We start from the raw sequence: 18,625 nt of genomic DNA, 5'->3' as shown, positions 1-18,625 counted from the left end.
CATGTAAGCAAGCACAGGCATATTATATCTATTCATCATTTGTCATCAAGAAACTTGAAAATATGAAATTTAGTATTACTTATGTATTACATTTTGGCTCAGATTAAGTTCAAATTTTGCTTCATTCATAATGTGTTTTATTTTTGCTGTTGGTTCATGATTACAAATTAATTTCAACTGCTTCATTATTTAAAGTAATTCACTCCTTGTTTTTCTTTATGTCACACCTATCAGGGTGAATCAACTCCTGATGACTCATCATGAACTACAGAGAACTTTTTGATGATATTATGTCGTATCTCCTCACTTACTTAGGGGACACAAACTGTTGAATTTATTTTGAAATATGAGTGCCTTTTGGATAAATGAGAGAAAAAAATAAGGTACTTTGTATAAAATTTCAGTTAGAAAACTAAGGGAGTGAGACAATTCTCAATATAACAATGTTTAAAAGCAAATTTGGTTAAAGGGAAATGAATTGTAGAATCAGATTAAATACAAGATTGTATATTACTTTAAAAAGACATTCATAATTACAGTGCCTGAGTACTTTATTACCAGTTGAAAGTTTGATTTCTTTTTGATAAAAACTGAAAGTAATTAAGGACAAAGCCCACCATGAAGAAAAAAATGTTGTATAACCATATATATGCACAGTCTATTATTTCACCAAATGCACAGGAAGAGTTAGAACCCAAGGAATAGAGAAAAAGCAGGATTAGAAGATTAAATTTCATATTTTTTAGACACTGCAGCAACAAAAGTAAATAAGAATGCCATACACTGAAGTCAGAAATCAACATTCTTTCCCAACCAAAACACATTTTGTTTTGTGTTAGGAAATTGTCAAACATATTTAAAAGTAGAGAAAATAATATAGTGAGTCGCATGTACTCATTATTCAGTTTTAACAGCTATTAACTCGTTGTCAATCTTGTAACCAGTCAATCTTAAAGGAAATCAACCCTGAATACTCATTGGAAGAACTGATGCTGAAGCTGAAGCTCCAATACTTTGGTCACCTGATGCGAACAGCTGACTCATTGGAAAAGACCCTGATTCCAGGAGAGATTGAAGGCAAAAGTAGAAGAGCATGTCAGAGGATGTGATGGCTGGATGGCATCACTGATGCAATGGGCATGAACTTGGGCAAACTCCAGGGGATGGTGAGGGACAGGGAGGCCTGTCATGCTACTGTCCACGGGGTCACAAGAGTCAGACACGACTGGGTGACTGAACAACAACAATCTTGTATCATTTATAATTTAAGCAAATTCTAGACATAATATCATGTGAATGTTTCCCTATCTGTCTATACAACATAACCACAATACAATTATCACATCTAAAAGTAATTAATAATAATCTCCAATAACATTATAAAAAATAGGGAATTATGTTTTCTAGTTTAAAAATAAGTTATTACATTTTCTAATTTTGGAGTGTTGTATCTGTACAGAATACGTGAAAATTTTTTATTTGTATTAAGAAATAGGTTTGCATTCCAAAAACAGATAGGAACTGTTAACATCCATATATTTCTCTTCCAATTATGTAAATGCAGAGATTTGCTTTCATTGTTCAGATAGCATCTCTCTGGCAAATGCCCTTAAATTTGGAGTCACAGTCTTCGGAATACACCTGATTTCTTGTTATGACAGCGCAGCTCATGTTATCAATGGGTCCAATCACCGAGAAACTAGAAGATACAAGGCAGACTTTAGAGCATTTATCTTAAAATAATGGTTATACTTCTTAAAGTTTCCCCCAACCAAGTTATGCAGGTAATTTTTTTTTCCCAGCAGTCAAAATGTTGCAGAGATTTTGGAATAGACTCTTCTTTTGTTGCCAGGGACAACAAAAGATTTTAGAATAACAACAATAACAACAACAGAAGATTTTAGAAGAGACTTTCTTGTTGCCAGTGAGGCACTCTTGATTTGCTTATGCTCCATGCCCTGCCTTCTCAGATGGGTCTTATCTGACTATCAATACTGTGGGAGTGCAAGTCTGAAGACAGGAACATTCCTGACGGTTCCTGCCCTCTCAACCCTCGAATCACATGTATCAGCAAGTCCTGGGCATCCCATCTCAAGATTAGTTATGACATCCATTTACCTCTCTCCCAAGCTACTGTTACCTCTCTTTCTCCCTGGTCATAGCCTTGTGATTGAAAATCCATTTCCGTGTCACTTTCCATCTGCTCATTTTTCACATAGCAGCATAAATAATGTCCTTTCAAGATAGCTAAATGCTCAAATGAAAGTTTTGATGAAGGTTACGTGGTGACAGATATTCTACATACCAGTGGGAGTTTCGGGAGTTTCGAAGTTGGAAACTAGGGACGTTTTTAAGTTAAAACTGCTTGCTGCTGCTAAGTCGCTTCAGTTGTGTCTGACTCTGCGTGACCCCAGAGACGGCAGCCCACCAGGCTCCTCCATCCCTGGGATCTCCAGGCAAGAACACTAGAGTGGGTTGCGATTTCCTTCTCCAATGCATGAAAGTGAAAAGTGAAAGTGAAGTCATTCAGTGTGTCTGACTCTTCGCGACCCCATGGACTGTAGCCTACCAGGCTCCTCCATCCATGGGATTTTCCAGGCAAGAGTACTGGAGTGGGGTGCCATTTCCTTCTCCAAAATAACTGCTAAATCTTCAGTTAACTTCAGTGGTATGATAGGGTTAGGAATAGGTGTGAATAGAATAATTTTTGAGACAGCTATTTCCTTAACTATTTTTTCTAGTCCTTGATTGTGTGTGTGTTAGTCACTCAGTCATGTCCAACTCTTTGCAACCCCATGGACTGTAGCCCACCAGGCTCCTCTGTCCATGGGATTCTCCAGGCAAGAATACTGGAGTGGGTTGCCATTCCCTTCTCCAGAGGATCTTCCTGACCCAGGGATTGATCTGGCATCTCCTGCAACTCCTGCATTGGCACATGGATTCTTTACCACTGAGACATCTGAGAAGCCCCATCTGCATATCATTTTTCCTTAAATAATTAAATGAAAGCTTTTAAAATGAGATATGTTACTCAGTTATCTACTCTCCTTCTACAATAAACTTCTCTTTTGGCTACAGGATTAAAAAAGAGAGAGAGAGGGAGACGCTGCCATAACAATATTCTGCTTTCCAAATAAAAGAACAAAAAAAAATGCCTAGTTATGTCTAACTAAATTTTGTCAAGTTTGCAATCAAAGCAGGTCCAAAGAATGAATATTACTTCATACTTTAACGTTTGTGAAAGACAAGAATGAGTGGAGAATATCAATATCTAGAACTGAGTAAATAGATTGAAATGAACTGACATTTCATGGTCATTGCCCCAAACTTGCCAAATCTCAGGTGCTCTAGCAGGTTAGAATGTTAAGAAAATCAAAGCACAGAGAATATGCAAACATCTGTGACACCTAAGAGTCTTAAAATCTTCTTACATGCATTATATTATAGTGTTCACACAAGAATATTGTGAGAAAAGCTTCATTTTTTCATACATGCAAAAAAAATAGATTTTTTTCCTACATGCAAAAAAAAATGAGATTGAAATAATTTTCTAAGGGCAAAATTGCAAATTTGCACTTTCTGATTTCAGCTCAAGAGATGTTTGTATATATTTCAGGTGTTTTTCATTTATAAGTGAAGTTTATCTTTGTATTTTGTATATGGAAAATAGTTGCTTGGTAATATTTTAAGGGAGATTTCAATCAGTTTAACAATTTAAAAGTAACTCTCATTTTTTGCAATTAATAATTTACAGGTTTCATAATGAACACTTTCTAGTCCCTTTGCATACTCAGTCACTCAGTCATCTCTGAATCCTTGCAGTCCCACAGACTAGCCCACCAAGCTCCTCTGTCCATCAGAGTTTACCAGCAAGAATACTGGAGCGGGTTGCCACCTCCTCCTCCAGGGAGTCTTCCCAACCCAGGGATCAAACCTGAGTTTCCTGCATTGGCAGGCTGATTCTTTACCACTGAGCCACCTGGAAATCCCCTCTATTCTCTCCAGTAAATGTTAAAAGGAGAAGGAGGGGAAGGAAAGAGAGTAAATGAAGGAAGAAAGAAGATAAGAAAGAAAGAAAAAAGAAAAAAAAGGAGAGGAAAAGTTTTTCAAAAGAAATGAGGAGAGAAAGAAGAAAAATACCAGAAAGCAAAGAAGCTTAAGTAAAAATACCTTTCTATAAATAAAACATCAATACCACCACCATCTCTCCCCTGCAAATAAGTACTTACATCTCTTGTTCCACAAAAAGGTGTTCATTTATCCATACCCATTGTTTTCCTGGGGATGCAATACACAGTCCAAGCCAACTAGGTTGTCCAGACTTTAAACTCTTCTGTATGAACTCCTATAGGAGAAATAGTATATTCATTCATTCATTCAAAAAAATTTAGGGATGTGAGGGTGATAGGGTTGTGACACCTGTCACCACATTGATCGCCAGGGTTGATTCGGCTGATCTGGCTGGCTAGGTGGGTGTCCCCTTCCTCCCTCACCACTCCATGTGAGTCCCTCCAGAACTTATGAGTTCCATCAAAGAGGATGACCATCCCAATAGAGGAGGACCAGTCTTCTGTCAAGAGTATACAAGTAGCTGTACTCGCCTGCTAGAACCTCCAAACAAGCTCTCAAAAAAATGTTGATGCCTTTTATATAGTAAGGCACTGAGCCAGGCATTAATGAAATGATAAATATCTATTTCTTTCAGGATAATAGGGTTTTCAAAAATAAACAATAGTAATTGTAGGCCCCCAGGTGGCCAGAGAGAGCAGAGAGACCAGAGTGCCCTCTACTCCTGGGTGTCCTCCAAGTTTGGCTCCAGCCTCTCCCAGAATCCCTTCCCAGTCACTCCAGAAGGGCCTTTCCCTGACCCCGAGCTGCTTGTTGACCAATGCCCAATGGCCAGTGAAGGTTTACCGGCTCGACGAGGACCAGCAGTGGGACAGTCAGGACACCGGGCATGTCATCCGGCTACGTGGAGTGGCTGAAGGGCATGTCCCTGCTAGTTAGGGCCGGACAAAACGTGACCCATGGAGAAGGGGTTGACTGATCACTTCAGGATTCTTGCCTTGAGAACCTCATAAACAGTATGCTGGTTAAGGAATGTTCAAAAGCAATGACTATGAACCACCCACACTTTGAATTGTACCTAGTGATTCACCCTTGAACACTTAAAAACTGTTTTTGATTCCTCACCAGCTCTTTTGAATTTTGAATCACAGGTAAATGTGCCTGTAGCTTTAAACAATCATGTTGACTTTCATTCCAAGTTTTAGAAAAAGTTGAAAGCCTGTAACATTTTCCTTGATTCAGTAGCCAGTCACTTGGGCACACATAATTAGTTCCTGAAGGAAAACACAGGGGAAAGAAATCAGTTAAACTACAGTCATTAGAGAAAGTGTGAATAGTATCAAATATGATTGAATGGAAAATAGATTTTTGTCAACTCATTTTTTGTGATTAAAAGGTACCTCATTAGCAGAACAAGAATGAAAGTAATTCAGAATCTATATATTTCCTGGAATGGAGGCAGTGTTCCGGCCTATGGATTGCAGAGAACAAAGCTTATGAACTCTGATCCCATAGTTAGGAGAGATAAATATATATATTTTAAGTGTTTATAACTAATCGAAAAATTAAAAATCTGTTGTATGATTCTTTCCCATATCTGTTTCTAATTTCTTTTCCTTGAGGTTGTCCTTACAACCTACACTTCCTTCCTGTGAGATTACTTTTCATCATCGTTTCTTACCTTATTGTGTTGATTGCTTTTCAATCACATTGCTTCCCTAGTCTCGAATGGCCTTCCCTTCCTCTTCATCCTCTAAATTACGTATATCTTTTAATGATCAACTGCATTTCTGAGGTAGGAGATAGGCCCCTGAGCCAGACAGCTGCTGTTTGTTAAGTGGAGTAAAATTGCAGTTTTGTTCTCACCCAGACCCTCCAAGGACAAAGCTAGTGGCAGAAGCTGAGCACTACTAAAGTAAAGAGATAAGGTGACCACTTCTGAGGTCAAGGAAAACTCCCCTGTCTGCATGTACACAGGAAGACTCTTTGGGGGTCAAAACTGGAGGGTGCACCATCTCATTATGAGTGTGTACATGTACCCACAGGCCTCTGTTGTGGGATCCATCTCAGCAAAATGTTTTTGTGCACCCATGTTGGGGAGGGTCTGAGGACTAGTCAAGTGTGGGGAAAGACCTGAGATACTTGGCCAAAGGTAAACAAAGACCAGAACTGTCCTATACTAGTGATGTAGATTGCCTCTTTACTGGGCTCTGCCTCATTAGCAAGGACGCCCACACTCTTCCTCTCTGGGTGTGTATCTCTGCCTTGCTTCTGTCTTAAATAAACAAACTGCTTCTCTGTGTGCTTTCCCACTTTTTGCACTGTTTCTAATAATAAACTTTGTGCATGTGTTTACAGTTTTTGCTTCCTTGAAACATTCTTGCTTTCAAATGGGGGAAAGAGCCAGGGCTGCTCTTCATCTAGTCTCTAACCCCTGGTGGGCTAGAGGCTGCTGCTGCTGCTGCTGCTAAATCGCTTCAGTCGTGTCCGACTCTGTGCGACCCCATAGACGGCAGCCCACCAGGCTCCTCCGTCCCTGGGATTCTCCAGGCAAGAACACTGGAGTGGGTTGCCATTTCCTTCTCCAATGCATGCAAGTGAAAAGTCAAAGTGAAGTCGCTCAGTCGTGTCCGACTACTTAGCGACCCCATGGACTGCAGCCCACCAGGCTCCTCCATCCGTGGGATTTTCCAGGCAAGAGTGCTGGAGTCGGGGGACTAGAGGCTAGGATTCCTGATGGTCATCGAGGCTACCTAGGTTCAATTCTTGAGGAGGGAACTAAGATCTCTCTTTATGACTGCTCACTGCTGTCTCTCTGAGATCATTTTTCACCTCAGAAACAAAGTTTTTAAACAGTCATAATTCCTGCCACCTCTAAGAATCAGAACGCTCTGGTGCCGCTTAACTAAGGATGAGTTGTCCATGTCATTGTCACTTGTGAATGACTCCATAACTTTTGTCTGATTGGAAGGTTCTTCAGGTAACTGACATATTCATCTCCTATCATACCTCACTTTAATTATAGTGTCTGAAGGTTGATTGTTGAATGCTTGAATTAAATATCCATAAGTTAGAGCATGTCACACTTTTCATGGCTAATATTTTAGTTTGTCATCTATAAGCTTAAATTTTTTAAAAATTCAGTTTAGGAAATTGAATTAAGATGTCTAGCTATGATGGGAAAACAAAGTTACATCAGCAGACATGACTTGAAAAAGACTATCATGGACTAATTTTCAATATATAAAATATGAATATATTTTTAACTACTTTCTACTAGGGCAAGAGTTGACAATCCTGAATAACTATAATCTTCCAAAAATACGCGATGACTCAGGGTACTTGGATTCTAATCTCAGCTATACAAGTACATGCATGCCTGTGTGCTAAGTCACTTCAGTCGTGTCTGAGTCTGTGCAACCCCATGGACTATAGCCTGCCAGGTTCCTCTCTGTCCATGGGATTCTCCAGGCAAGAATACTGGAGTGGGTTGCCATGCCCTTCTCCAGGGGATCTTCCTGACCCAGGGATTGAACTCACATCTCTTATGTCTCCTGCATTGGCAGGCAGGTTCTTTACAACCATGACCACCTGGGAAGCCTGTACAAGTACATAGTCATGTGCCAAAATGACCTTAAATATACTTCTCAATTTATGACTGGAGAGATGCTATTTATTCACTAGTGAAAAGGGGTCATTTGGACAAACTAATCTATTACATGGATTCTGATAGACTGGCCAGTAGAGTACAGGTCTAGAGCTGCAAAACACACTGAAAATACTCCAAATGATCAATGTAATATGCTAAAGCCACAAAAAATGCAAAATGTGGACACTTATTGTCCAGAAGAATTATAAGAGTTAATTCAGTTTCAAGTACCGTGTTCTACAATAAGGAGAAATATCATAAGGATGAGGATGGAGAAAAATACTTATTGAGCAACACTTTGTATCAATTCCTGTCTCAGATGGTTTGCATAATAATAACTAACACAAAATGCCATTACTGTGGGCCAAGCAGGTTTCTAAGCACTTAACATATACTTATTTTTTTAAAACAACTTTATAAAATAGAGAGATGCATTCAATGAAGCAATAGAGATAGACACAGTAAAACCCAGGACATAAGAAATTAGACACAACCATAATCCATTTTTTTTAACATTAAATAATTGTCTCTGTAGGAAACAAAAGGAAGTAAGGAGAATGTACAGATTTAGATACTCAAGAGACATTTTAGCTGATGTAACTTCTTTGCTCTGATTTTAACAAATAAAATAGGAAAAAAATGTAATGCTGATAGAATAGTAGATGATATTAGGAGGTCATTGCCAACTTGGTTTTAGGAATTGTGGTAGAATTCTAAAATGGGCCCAAGGAGACGTCAGATGGTGCAGCTGCTTTGGAAAACAGGGGCAGTTCCTCCAAATATTCAAGCAAAGAATTGCTATATAACTCAATAATTCTATTCCTAGGTAGGCACTGCCGTATATGAAATGAAAACACACCCACACTCACCTCAAGAAAGAAATGGTAACTATGTGATGTGACAGAGATAGAAATCATCTTACAATATATGTATAATAAATCAACCCATTGTACACCGTAAACAAACACAGGGCTTATAGTGACATTGTGATTGTGTTAAACACTTAACTGTCAGAATCACATACTAAAATATTTAAATATTAAATGGCATGATAGCTGGTAATTGCTTTAATAAAACCTAGTATGAGAGTGTGATAGAGGTGGAGATATAGATGAGATAATCTTTGTTACATATTGATAACTGTTGATACCAGTTGAAAGGCACATGGAGATTTATTATACAATTCTTTCCACTTTTAGTTATATTTTGCATAATACAAATCTGTTTAGTGCTAAGTTGTGTCCAAATCATTTGAAATCCTGTGGACTGCAGCCCACCAGGCTCTTCTGTTCATGGGATTTCCCAGGCAAGAATACTGGAGTGGGTTGCCATTTCCTCCTCCAGGGGATATTCCTGACCCAGGGATCAAACCCGTGTCAACAGCATTGGCAGGTGGGTTCTTACCACTGAACCACCAGGGAAATGTAATAGAAATACAAGAATATAATCAAACAAACCTTATGAAGTAGATATTATTATGCTCAATTTACAGAGGAGAAAGTGAGTCACATAGACATTATCCTGAAGTCATACAGAAGATAAATATTAAAGCTGAAGTTTCAACCCAATTACTTTGATTCCATAACCCATGTTACTAATGACTGAATCATGCCATCCTGCTCTATGCTAATTGGTATGTTAGAGTTCTTCAGAGAAGTAGAACTAACAGAATTTTGTGTCTGTGTGTGCATGTTTAAAGAGAGAGAAAGAATGAGAATGAAAGGAGAGAGAGATTTTAAGGAAGTGGCTCACGTGGTCATTAAGGCTAGCAAGTCCAAAATGTTCAGGCTGGCAGGTTGGAGACCCAAGGAAGAGTTGGTGTTGCAGCCCAAATCTGAAGGCATTCTAGGGGCTTAATTTCTTCTTCCCCTGAAAACTTCAGTATTTTTCTCTTAGGGTTTTCAACCGATTGGGTGAAGCCCACCCACATTCTGGAAGGTGATTTGCTTTACTCAAAATCTATTGACTTACATATTAACATAACCTAAAAAGTACTTTCACAACAACATTTAAACAAGTGTTTGATCAAATATCTGGGTATTGTGCACTGCCTAACCAAGTTCACACATGTAATTCGAACAGTTATAATTGGTTCAATCTACACGAAACATTCCATGATGTTAGCTATTACATTCTTCCTTTGCAAGTTTTCAAAACTAATGTTTAATTTTCCTAAATTCGTGTAACCAGTTAATTGAAATCTTTGATTCAAACAAAACAGCACATTACAGACAGATGATTACCTGCTAGGCCGGTGATATTAGCTTTCTGAAAGAAATCCATTTCTCTATCTGCACTCAATGCAAAGGGAAAAATAGAAAGAGAAACTTAAAATGGATAGAAGTCTAGGTATATGAAAATAAGCATGCTAGCACAAAATAAAAGCATACAAATAAAAATTCAAAATCTCTCTTTTCTGCTATGCCTTTATTCCCCTCTGTCCTGAGAGTTAACTACTTTTTACCATATCTATTTTTACTGCTTTAAGTACTAATCAAAGTTCCAAATATTCTGTGCCTTCTTAAAATTCATACCTTTTACGTTTTTGTATATTATTTTTTTCACTGAACTTTTTAATTGATATTATTTCATCTTTTTGCAGGCATACACACAAGAAACTCCTTTCACCTTATTAAGTTCCTTCAGCTTCTTATTTGCATTGTCTGTAGATTTTTTAACAGAATGAATTAATTGCTTTCCAGAACACAGAACAGCTGACAATCTGAAAGGACTTTTGATTACATTCCCAGGCTAGTTTCACTCTATCTAAAATTAGCCTCACCCCCTTATTTGTTCCAAAAGAATGCATAAAAAACTTACATTAAAATCAAGATTGTTCATAATTTTTAGAACATTGCTACAGTGGTATAATTTTATGTCCATTTGAAAATGTGAGGCCAATTTGTCTTTTCTTTGAGAGGAAATGAATTCTTCATGTAAACGTTTAGGGTCATGTCTTTGTCTGTGGTGTTCTGAAATACAATGAATCTATTCTGTCTATCAATTGCTTTAGGAGCATTTTTATTTTTTATTTGTTTTTGATATGATATGATGGGAAATGTCACTATAAGCAGAGTAAGAGGCTGTCAAGACACAAGTCTAAAAGAGCACACCATAAAGTCTTCCTATTAATGACTTTGCTTCTGCACTCTTATCTTTGAAAATGGACTCCTCTCCAGGATTTGCTGTGCGGAACCGCTTCCTCTACATTGAAGCCATCTATTAACCGTTTTCTGAACTGTGGTTCCCTCCCTTGATTTATCCAACAGCATTAGCCCATCCACTTTTCATTTTCTTTACAATTTTCTTCATTTACCCTTTTGTGTTTCTATTCATTTTTCTACTTAGGTTTTTATTTATTTATTTTTTACTATTCTAATATAAAATCTTGGGAAAGAGTGTAAGTAAATATTTATGGTCAATACTTTGTTTTGAACTAGAAGCACGGAAAGTATTTTTAAACTGGTCAAAGTATAAGCAAAAATCTAAAAGAAACACCAATATTAAAATTGTCACTAATTTATTTATATATATATAAATAGTAAAGAATATTATCCCCACTAATATTTTTATCAATGTATTAAATTTTATTGGTTTCCTTGAGCCCTATATTTTCAAAAACTATAGTTTCAAGGGAAAGTTATAGAAACCATGAATTAGTCTGGTTGCTTCAAAAGAAACAATTACAGAATACATACATTAACTACTACTTCAGAAAAAAAAGTGTGCAGATACTTTTCAATCACTGTCCTGTCTCTCAAAGTGATACCAATGAGTACATACTTTTAATAAAAATACAGTAGTAATTTCTTAATAAAATAGCGCCAATCTTTTACTGGAGGTTCTTCATAAGAAGAGGTATGGAATAAGTATTAATTTTGTACTTGAGTGTTTCCTAATTTTTCTTAATTTAAAAATAATTTTGTAATATGACATATATAACTGGTCAACTTACCAATATTGAGATACAGTGTGGAGCTTATGTTGATAGTAAAAGGAACTAAAGATCAACTATTATTTTTGAAAGTGAAAAAATAAATTAAAATTCCATACTCACCTCGAAAGTTCAGGCCAATTACTGCCATCATGACAATAAGGGTGCCAATGCATCCAAGTACTAGCATGAGACAGTAACACTGTAGATACAGGGTGACATCTGAAACATTGACATTTTTTTTCAAAAATTTTAGAAGTCTGTGACTATTTACTTTGTATACATTTTTCTGTATTGTTTTTATTACAGAGAAAATCTATGTTCATTTTAGATACAGCATTAGAATCTATGATTAATGTATGTATAAGCTTTTTACTTTATTTTTGTTTAATCTTTAGTTTATAATTTTAATTTATGCCCAAATTATGACAAAAAAAGCATGATTAATTGAAGTTTTATTTATTTATTTATTTTTTTCTATTTATTTTTATTAGTTGGAGGCTAATTACAATGTTGTAGTGATTAATTGAAATTTTAAAATACAATACAAAAGCAGAGAGATGCTATGGTTATTGAATGTGTTGGATTATACTGAAATTGTCTTGCTTTGTTGATTGTTTGGTGACTTTTGATGACTTACAATGACATTAAATTGTTTCTGCATGAATAAATATAATGTATATATGTATATATGTATGAACAATATATCATGTATATAATGTGCAGTAATATATTAAGGGGTTTGGGGAGAATGGATTTATATTTATGTACGGCTGAGTCCCTTTGCTATTCACTTGAAACTATCACAACATTATTAATCAGCTATACCCCAACACAAAATAAAAAGTTTAAAAAAGTAATTAAAAAATTTAAAAATATAAAATAGGAGATGCAAAAGTAATATACTAAAGGTATGAAACATTAGTATATAAAATACAAAATATATAATTTATATTCTATATGTAGAATAATATCTATATCAGCTACTGTCATGTATATTATTTATTTTAATGACTCACTATAACAAATAAAAGAACATTTATTGAAGTTCTATTACTGTACCAGTCACTGTACTGAACATATTTCCATGTTATTCCACTTTTACATATGCTATACTGTATTTTCCTGGCTTTGATATTTTGGACAGAAATCAGCATCAGCCTAAACAGCATAGATCTTGATTAATGAAGCTTGTCTAGAATTTATGCCATAGTACTCCTCTGGCTCAGATTTGGCAGGAATGGTCCCTTTACAGAGGAGAAAACAGGGAACTTCCAAATACCTTAAGTAGGGATACTATGTTAAGATCCTCTTTCAATTTTAATCTATTTTTGGTCACATACAAAAGTAGAAAGACCTCTGAAAAAGTGAAGGTGAAGTTGTGTCCGACTCTTTGCAACCCCATGGACTATACAGTCCATGGAATTCTCCAGGCCAGAATACTGAAGTGGGTGGGTAGTCTTTCCCTTCTCCAAGGGATCTTTCCAATCCAGGGATTGAACCCAGGTATCCTGCATTGCAGGAGGATTCTTTACCAGCTGACCCACCAGGGAAGCCCAAGAATATTGAAGTGGTTTGCCTGTCCCTTCTCCAGGGGATCTTCCTAACCTGGAGTTGAACTGGGATCTCCTGCATTACAGGCAAATTCTTTACCAGCTGAGCTACCAGGGAAGCCCCAAAGATCTTTACTTCACCAAAAATCCTCATAATACATTTTCTCAATTTTATGACCAGATATCAGTCCTGGGCACATAGATCTGCAGTTAACAGGTTCTGTACTTACCAGAGAGGACAATTTTAAGTTTAATGCCAAATACTATTATAGTTATAAATTAAAAGCCAATGGTCTTTTACATAAGCCACAATTTACATACTGTATCAAGCCAGGTACCTGAAGTGCATTGTACTGGTCCATTCTATACCCACTTAACTGGTTGCCATTAGCCTAAGTGGTTCAATATTAAGAAACTGCTCTTTGAATTCCATTATTATCACTCCTGCAAGATTATTAGTTGTGTGATTCATATCTGCTTTATGTTGGGAAATTTTCCTTGCCTGGTGGGCTACAGTCTATGGGGTCACAAAGAGTTGGTCACGACTGAGCAGCTAACACTTACTAGCTTACTTGCTTACTTATGCAATAAGTGTAACTTTATTTTACAATATAAGTCAAATAACTGGGCAGGTTTTCTTTTCACTCATCAATAATAAGCAAGTTTAGAATCCAATTTATCAAACACAAACATGCTTAATATGTAATTTCTGCTGAATTACAAGCTTAATATATGTTGCCAGTCCTTTTCATCTTTCCCTCATTATTTAAATGGATGTTATCTTATATTCTATGTATCTATACTCAGACTTCATATCTATACTCATATTTCATTTCTCTACTCTCTTGTCTATTACAAGGTGGTTTATACATTAAAGAATATATAGTTAATAATTTAGTTTCATTTACTGTAATGTCTACATTAAAAAAATCACAATATAGGGACTTCCCTGGCAGTTCAGAGGTTAAGACTTCACACTCCCAGTGCAAGGGGCACAGGTTTGATCCCTGCTCAGGGAACTAAAATCCTGCATGCTACATGGCACAGCCTAAAAAATAAATTAAAAATAAAATAACAGGAAGAAACATCCATAAAAAGAGGGGAGCATAAAATGAAAGTAGATATTTAAATAAACATTAAAAAGAGAGAGAAAAAATCACAATATAAATTTGCTTTATTATAAATAAGAGTATTGAGATTTAAAAGAAAAAAAGAAATTGTCAAAGGTCAGGCACTTTGTGGGGCTTAGGGTTGAATTCAGTCCATTTGACTCAATTTGACTCTCATTCCCAATGCATTATTCTGCCAATTCCACGGATCTTTTGTGAACATTGAAAATATGTAAGTATAAAAATGACTTTAAGGCTATAAAACACTATATAGCACTGCTACTCCCACCATCAATACTTGCTCTTTACTTTTGAAGTATAATAGATGTCTTCATGTACATAACACACCCAAATCATTGTGTAGCTTTCTTATATTTTGTAAAAGAAATAATTTATGCAAAAATACTGTTTTTGACCTTTTAGTTGAAAGTTGCATTCTTATTCTATTCAAAGTATTTCTACTTTGAAGGGATTATACATTATTCTATTAGCATTTCTCTGTACCCATGGCTGCAAAAATCATCTTTTTATGGTTGATGCTTATAGACGTCTGAACAGTTTATCTTAGACCATTCATGATCATCTTTTAAAATCCCAGAATATGGTTAACTTAAAAACATTAGCGATAATTTTGCTCCTAAGAGAATAACACAACCTTAAACTGGAGTCTAAATGAAGGGGACTAATATTCCTACCTTTAGATTTTTTTGTCGATTCAAAGCGATTCTTGAATTTCAGCCTCATATAGCCATCTTCATTCTCCATTTCCTCAAATGTTTTCATATAATATTACCCAGAAAATAGGAAAAATAAAATAGAGAATAGCCTCAGCCTTGAATACTTCTCCTAAGCACGATATACCAAAAGCTAAAGGGAAGTCCAAAAATAATCAAAATTCACTCTGGCAGGGCTATCTAAAACCACACAGGATATGTTGGTGAATGAAAATGAAGAGACATGTTGATTTCTAGATAAAATTCTGTATGTTGCAAGGTAAGAGTGGTTTTTTTGTTTGACTCTTTTCGACTACCTTGTTATAAATAGACAAATAACTTGGCTGAATTATGTTCTGGTGTTGTGGAAGGCAGAAATTGTGAGAAGTGAAAATGAATATCTTGCTAAGGAGATGTCTAAGCAAAGTGTTGAAGGTTCTGTCAGGGTGTCCTTACTATTTATAGCAATATGTGAGAGGTGAGAGATAAATTAAGAAATCATTAAGCAAAGAAACCAGAAATTGAAGATTTGGAAAATTCTCAGCCTACCCATATAAAGGAAGTAAAAAGGCATGCTCCAGAGGAAAGACCAAAAGTATGGCCAGACAATCATTCCATAAAGAGACTATGCATAATTTTAATTAGCCATATATCAGCCCACTAGGGGTTGCAGTGGTAGAGAATCTGCCTGCCAATGCAAGAGACGTGGGTTCAATCCTGGGTGGGTAGATCCCCTGGAGTAGGAAATGTCAACCTGCGCCAACATTCTTGCCTGGGAAATTCCACAGACAGAGGAGACTTGTGGGCTAGAGTCCATGGGATCAAAAAGAGTCGAACACAACTGAATGACTGAGCACACACACACAAACACACATCATCACCATCATCAGAAGCCATGAATAAAGGTAGAAATATACCAGCAGAGACAGTGCAAGTGTGAAATAAATGAGGCAGAGGTAAGCTAACATAAAGGACAATTTTTAGACTTCTGGAGCTATCCAGCTGTGAGCATGCTTTATCCTTCAAGAAGGATGGTCCTGAAGACCATTTGGGGATCATCAGGGTTACTACTCCCACCATAAGCCTAGAGCACGCAGAAATGAGCAAGGGTGAGGAATGGTGACAAGACTATTTCCTCCTGGATTTCTGAATGTGGGGCCACCTCCTCAGCTTCAGCAGAGAGGGCCACCCCCATTCAGAACCTCAAGGACAAGGCCATCACTCAGATCAGAGGAGGCAGGGTCTCCACCTAAGACCCTGGAGATGACGCTGCTCTTCCAGTAGACCCAGAAAGCAGAACATCCAGTCAAAGAGGATAATTCTTGAGACTTCAGGGCCAATGGAATTTGCCTCTCCAGGATTTGGACTGGCATAGAACCCATGACTACATTATTCTTTCTGATTTCTACCTTTTGGAGAGGGAGTGTCTGCCTTGAGCCTGCCTCATCCTGTATTACAGAAGCACATAACTTGGATGGTTTCACAGCTACAGAGGCATTTTGCCTTGGGATGTATCACACCTGGAGTCTCACCATCTCTGATTTAGATGAAACTGTGCACTTGGAATTGATGGATGGGTTGAGATTCTTGAGGCTGTTGGGTTGAATGTATTTAACATGTGAGAAAGACATGACTTTTGGGAGACAGAAGACGGAAAATTATGGGCTAAGTTTTGTCCCTCAAAGTTCAGACATTGAAGCCCTAACTTCAAATGTGACTGTATTTGGAAACAGGGCCTTGATCAAGATAATTAAGGTCGAATGAAGACACTGGGTGGAGCCCTAATCTTATAAGATTGGTTCACTTGTTAAAAGGGATGAGACTCCAGAGAGTGCTCTCTCTTCTTGCACACAGAAAAAAAAAAAGGTAACATGAGGACACAGTGAAAAGACAGGCATCTGTAAACCAGGAAGAATGATCTCAGCAGCCATCTACCTTCTGGCACCTTGACCTTGGATTTTCAGTCTCCAGAACTGTGAGAAAATAAATTTCTATTGTTTAAGCCACCATGTATTTTTTTTTACGGTGGCCTGAGAAGTTGCCATAACTGAAGTCACTTTGAGGGTGGACTCGGCATTTATTAGAATTTATACTAGTCATGGTATTGAAGAGGACCTGCTTTCTCTTTCAATAACTGATGTCCAATCATTAAATAGAATCATTATTGAAAATTACATTATCTAAACTTAAATAACTCATATTAAATGCAAAATATATACACTACTATGTATAAAATAAATAACTAATGAGCACCTACTATATAGCCCAGGGAGCCCTAGTCAATGTTCTGTGGTGACCTAAATGGAAAGGAAATCCATAAAATAGGGATTATGTGTATATGTATAGCCGACTCACTTTGGTTTACAACAGGAATTAGCACAAAGTTGTAAATTAACTATGCTCCAGTAAACTTAAAAAAAAAAACAAAGGTAATTAAAAACACATAAAAATTCAAAGCTGTGGTTTTCCTAGCAGTCATGTATGGATGTGAGAGTTGGACCATGAAGAAAGATGAGCACAGAAGAATTGATGCTTTTGAACTGTGGTGTTGGAGAAGACTCTTGAGAGTCCCTTGGACTGCAAGCAGATTAAACCTGTCAATCATATAGGAAATCAGTCCTGAAGATTCTTTGGAAGGACTGATGTTGAAGCTGAATCTCCAAACTTTGGCCACCTGACGCAAAGAACTTTCTCATTGGAAAAGATCCTGACGCTGGGAAAGATTGAAGGCAAGAGGAGAAGAGGAAGGCAGAGGATGAAATTGTTGGATGGCATCATTGACTCAAAGGACATGAGTTTGAGCAAGCTCCAGGAGTTGGTGATGGACAGGGAAGCCTGGCATGCTACAGTCCATGAGGTCACAAAGAGTCAGACATGAGTGAGCAACTGAACTGAACTGAATAAAAACACAGAAGTCACCAGTCTTTTTTTTTTTCAATAGTAGTATTATGAAGGTATTTATACACAGGTCTGTATTTATACACAGATTTGCTACTGTACATCTGTATTAAATTCTGGTGTATTTATACACAGATCTGCTACTACACATCTGTGTTAAATTCTGGTATTCAGTAATGTCACAAAGGTAGCTTGCAATCAGCCACACTGGGCATAATTGCATCATAAAACCACTAAATTATTACAATTAAAAAGACTGACCATATCAAAAGTTGCCATTGATGTGAAACCACTGGAACCATTCTACATTAATGATGGACATAGTACAATTTCTTTGGAAAATGTTATATTTTTATAAGCTGTTTTAAACATATTTTCATCGAATAAGAAAACAACTTGTGGTAAAATTTATAACCAAAAGTTTGTATTTAATGCGTGCATTCTGAAGAGTGTGGACATAAGCCAATAATAACTTCAGCACAACTAAGATGGTAGACATACCCATCACCTTCCAGATCACAACTGGAGTGTTCTTATCACAAAAGAGAGAGAAAAGACAAAACTATATATTTTCTATCTGACCTAGCAATTCTACTCCCAGGTATTTCCTCAAAAGATAAGAAAATATATGTCCACAGAAAGACTTTAACAGAAATATTGATGCTAGTTTTATATATAGTAGCAAAAGTCAGAAACAACTC

General features: G+C 36.8%; 1 protein-coding gene across 1 annotated transcript; it reads right to left on the bottom strand.

The window, feature by feature from the left end:
- Positions 1 to 1,387: 1,387 nt before the first annotated feature.
- Positions 1,388 to 15,155, bottom strand: KLRF2 (killer cell lectin like receptor F2). The gene is made up of 6 exons (XM_070464017.1): positions 15,009 to 15,155; positions 11,775 to 11,873; positions 9,961 to 10,008; positions 5,194 to 5,342; positions 4,230 to 4,345; positions 1,388 to 1,699 (listed from the first exon to the last, which is right to left on the bottom strand). Exons 1-6 carry the CDS (start codon positions 15,094 to 15,096, stop codon positions 1,582 to 1,584), a joined length of 618 nt encoding a protein of 205 aa, XP_070320118.1. The 5' UTR covers positions 15,097 to 15,155; the 3' UTR covers positions 1,388 to 1,581.
- Between the last annotated feature and the right edge of the window lie 3,470 nt (positions 15,156 to 18,625).

This window comes from Odocoileus virginianus, unplaced genomic scaffold (genome assembly GCF_023699985.2).
Source record: "Odocoileus virginianus isolate 20LAN1187 ecotype Illinois unplaced genomic scaffold, Ovbor_1.2 Unplaced_Contig_11, whole genome shotgun sequence".
Taxonomy (NCBI): domain Eukaryota; kingdom Metazoa; phylum Chordata; class Mammalia; order Artiodactyla; family Cervidae; genus Odocoileus; species Odocoileus virginianus.
This window is presented reverse-complemented; position numbering and strand designations above follow the sequence as displayed.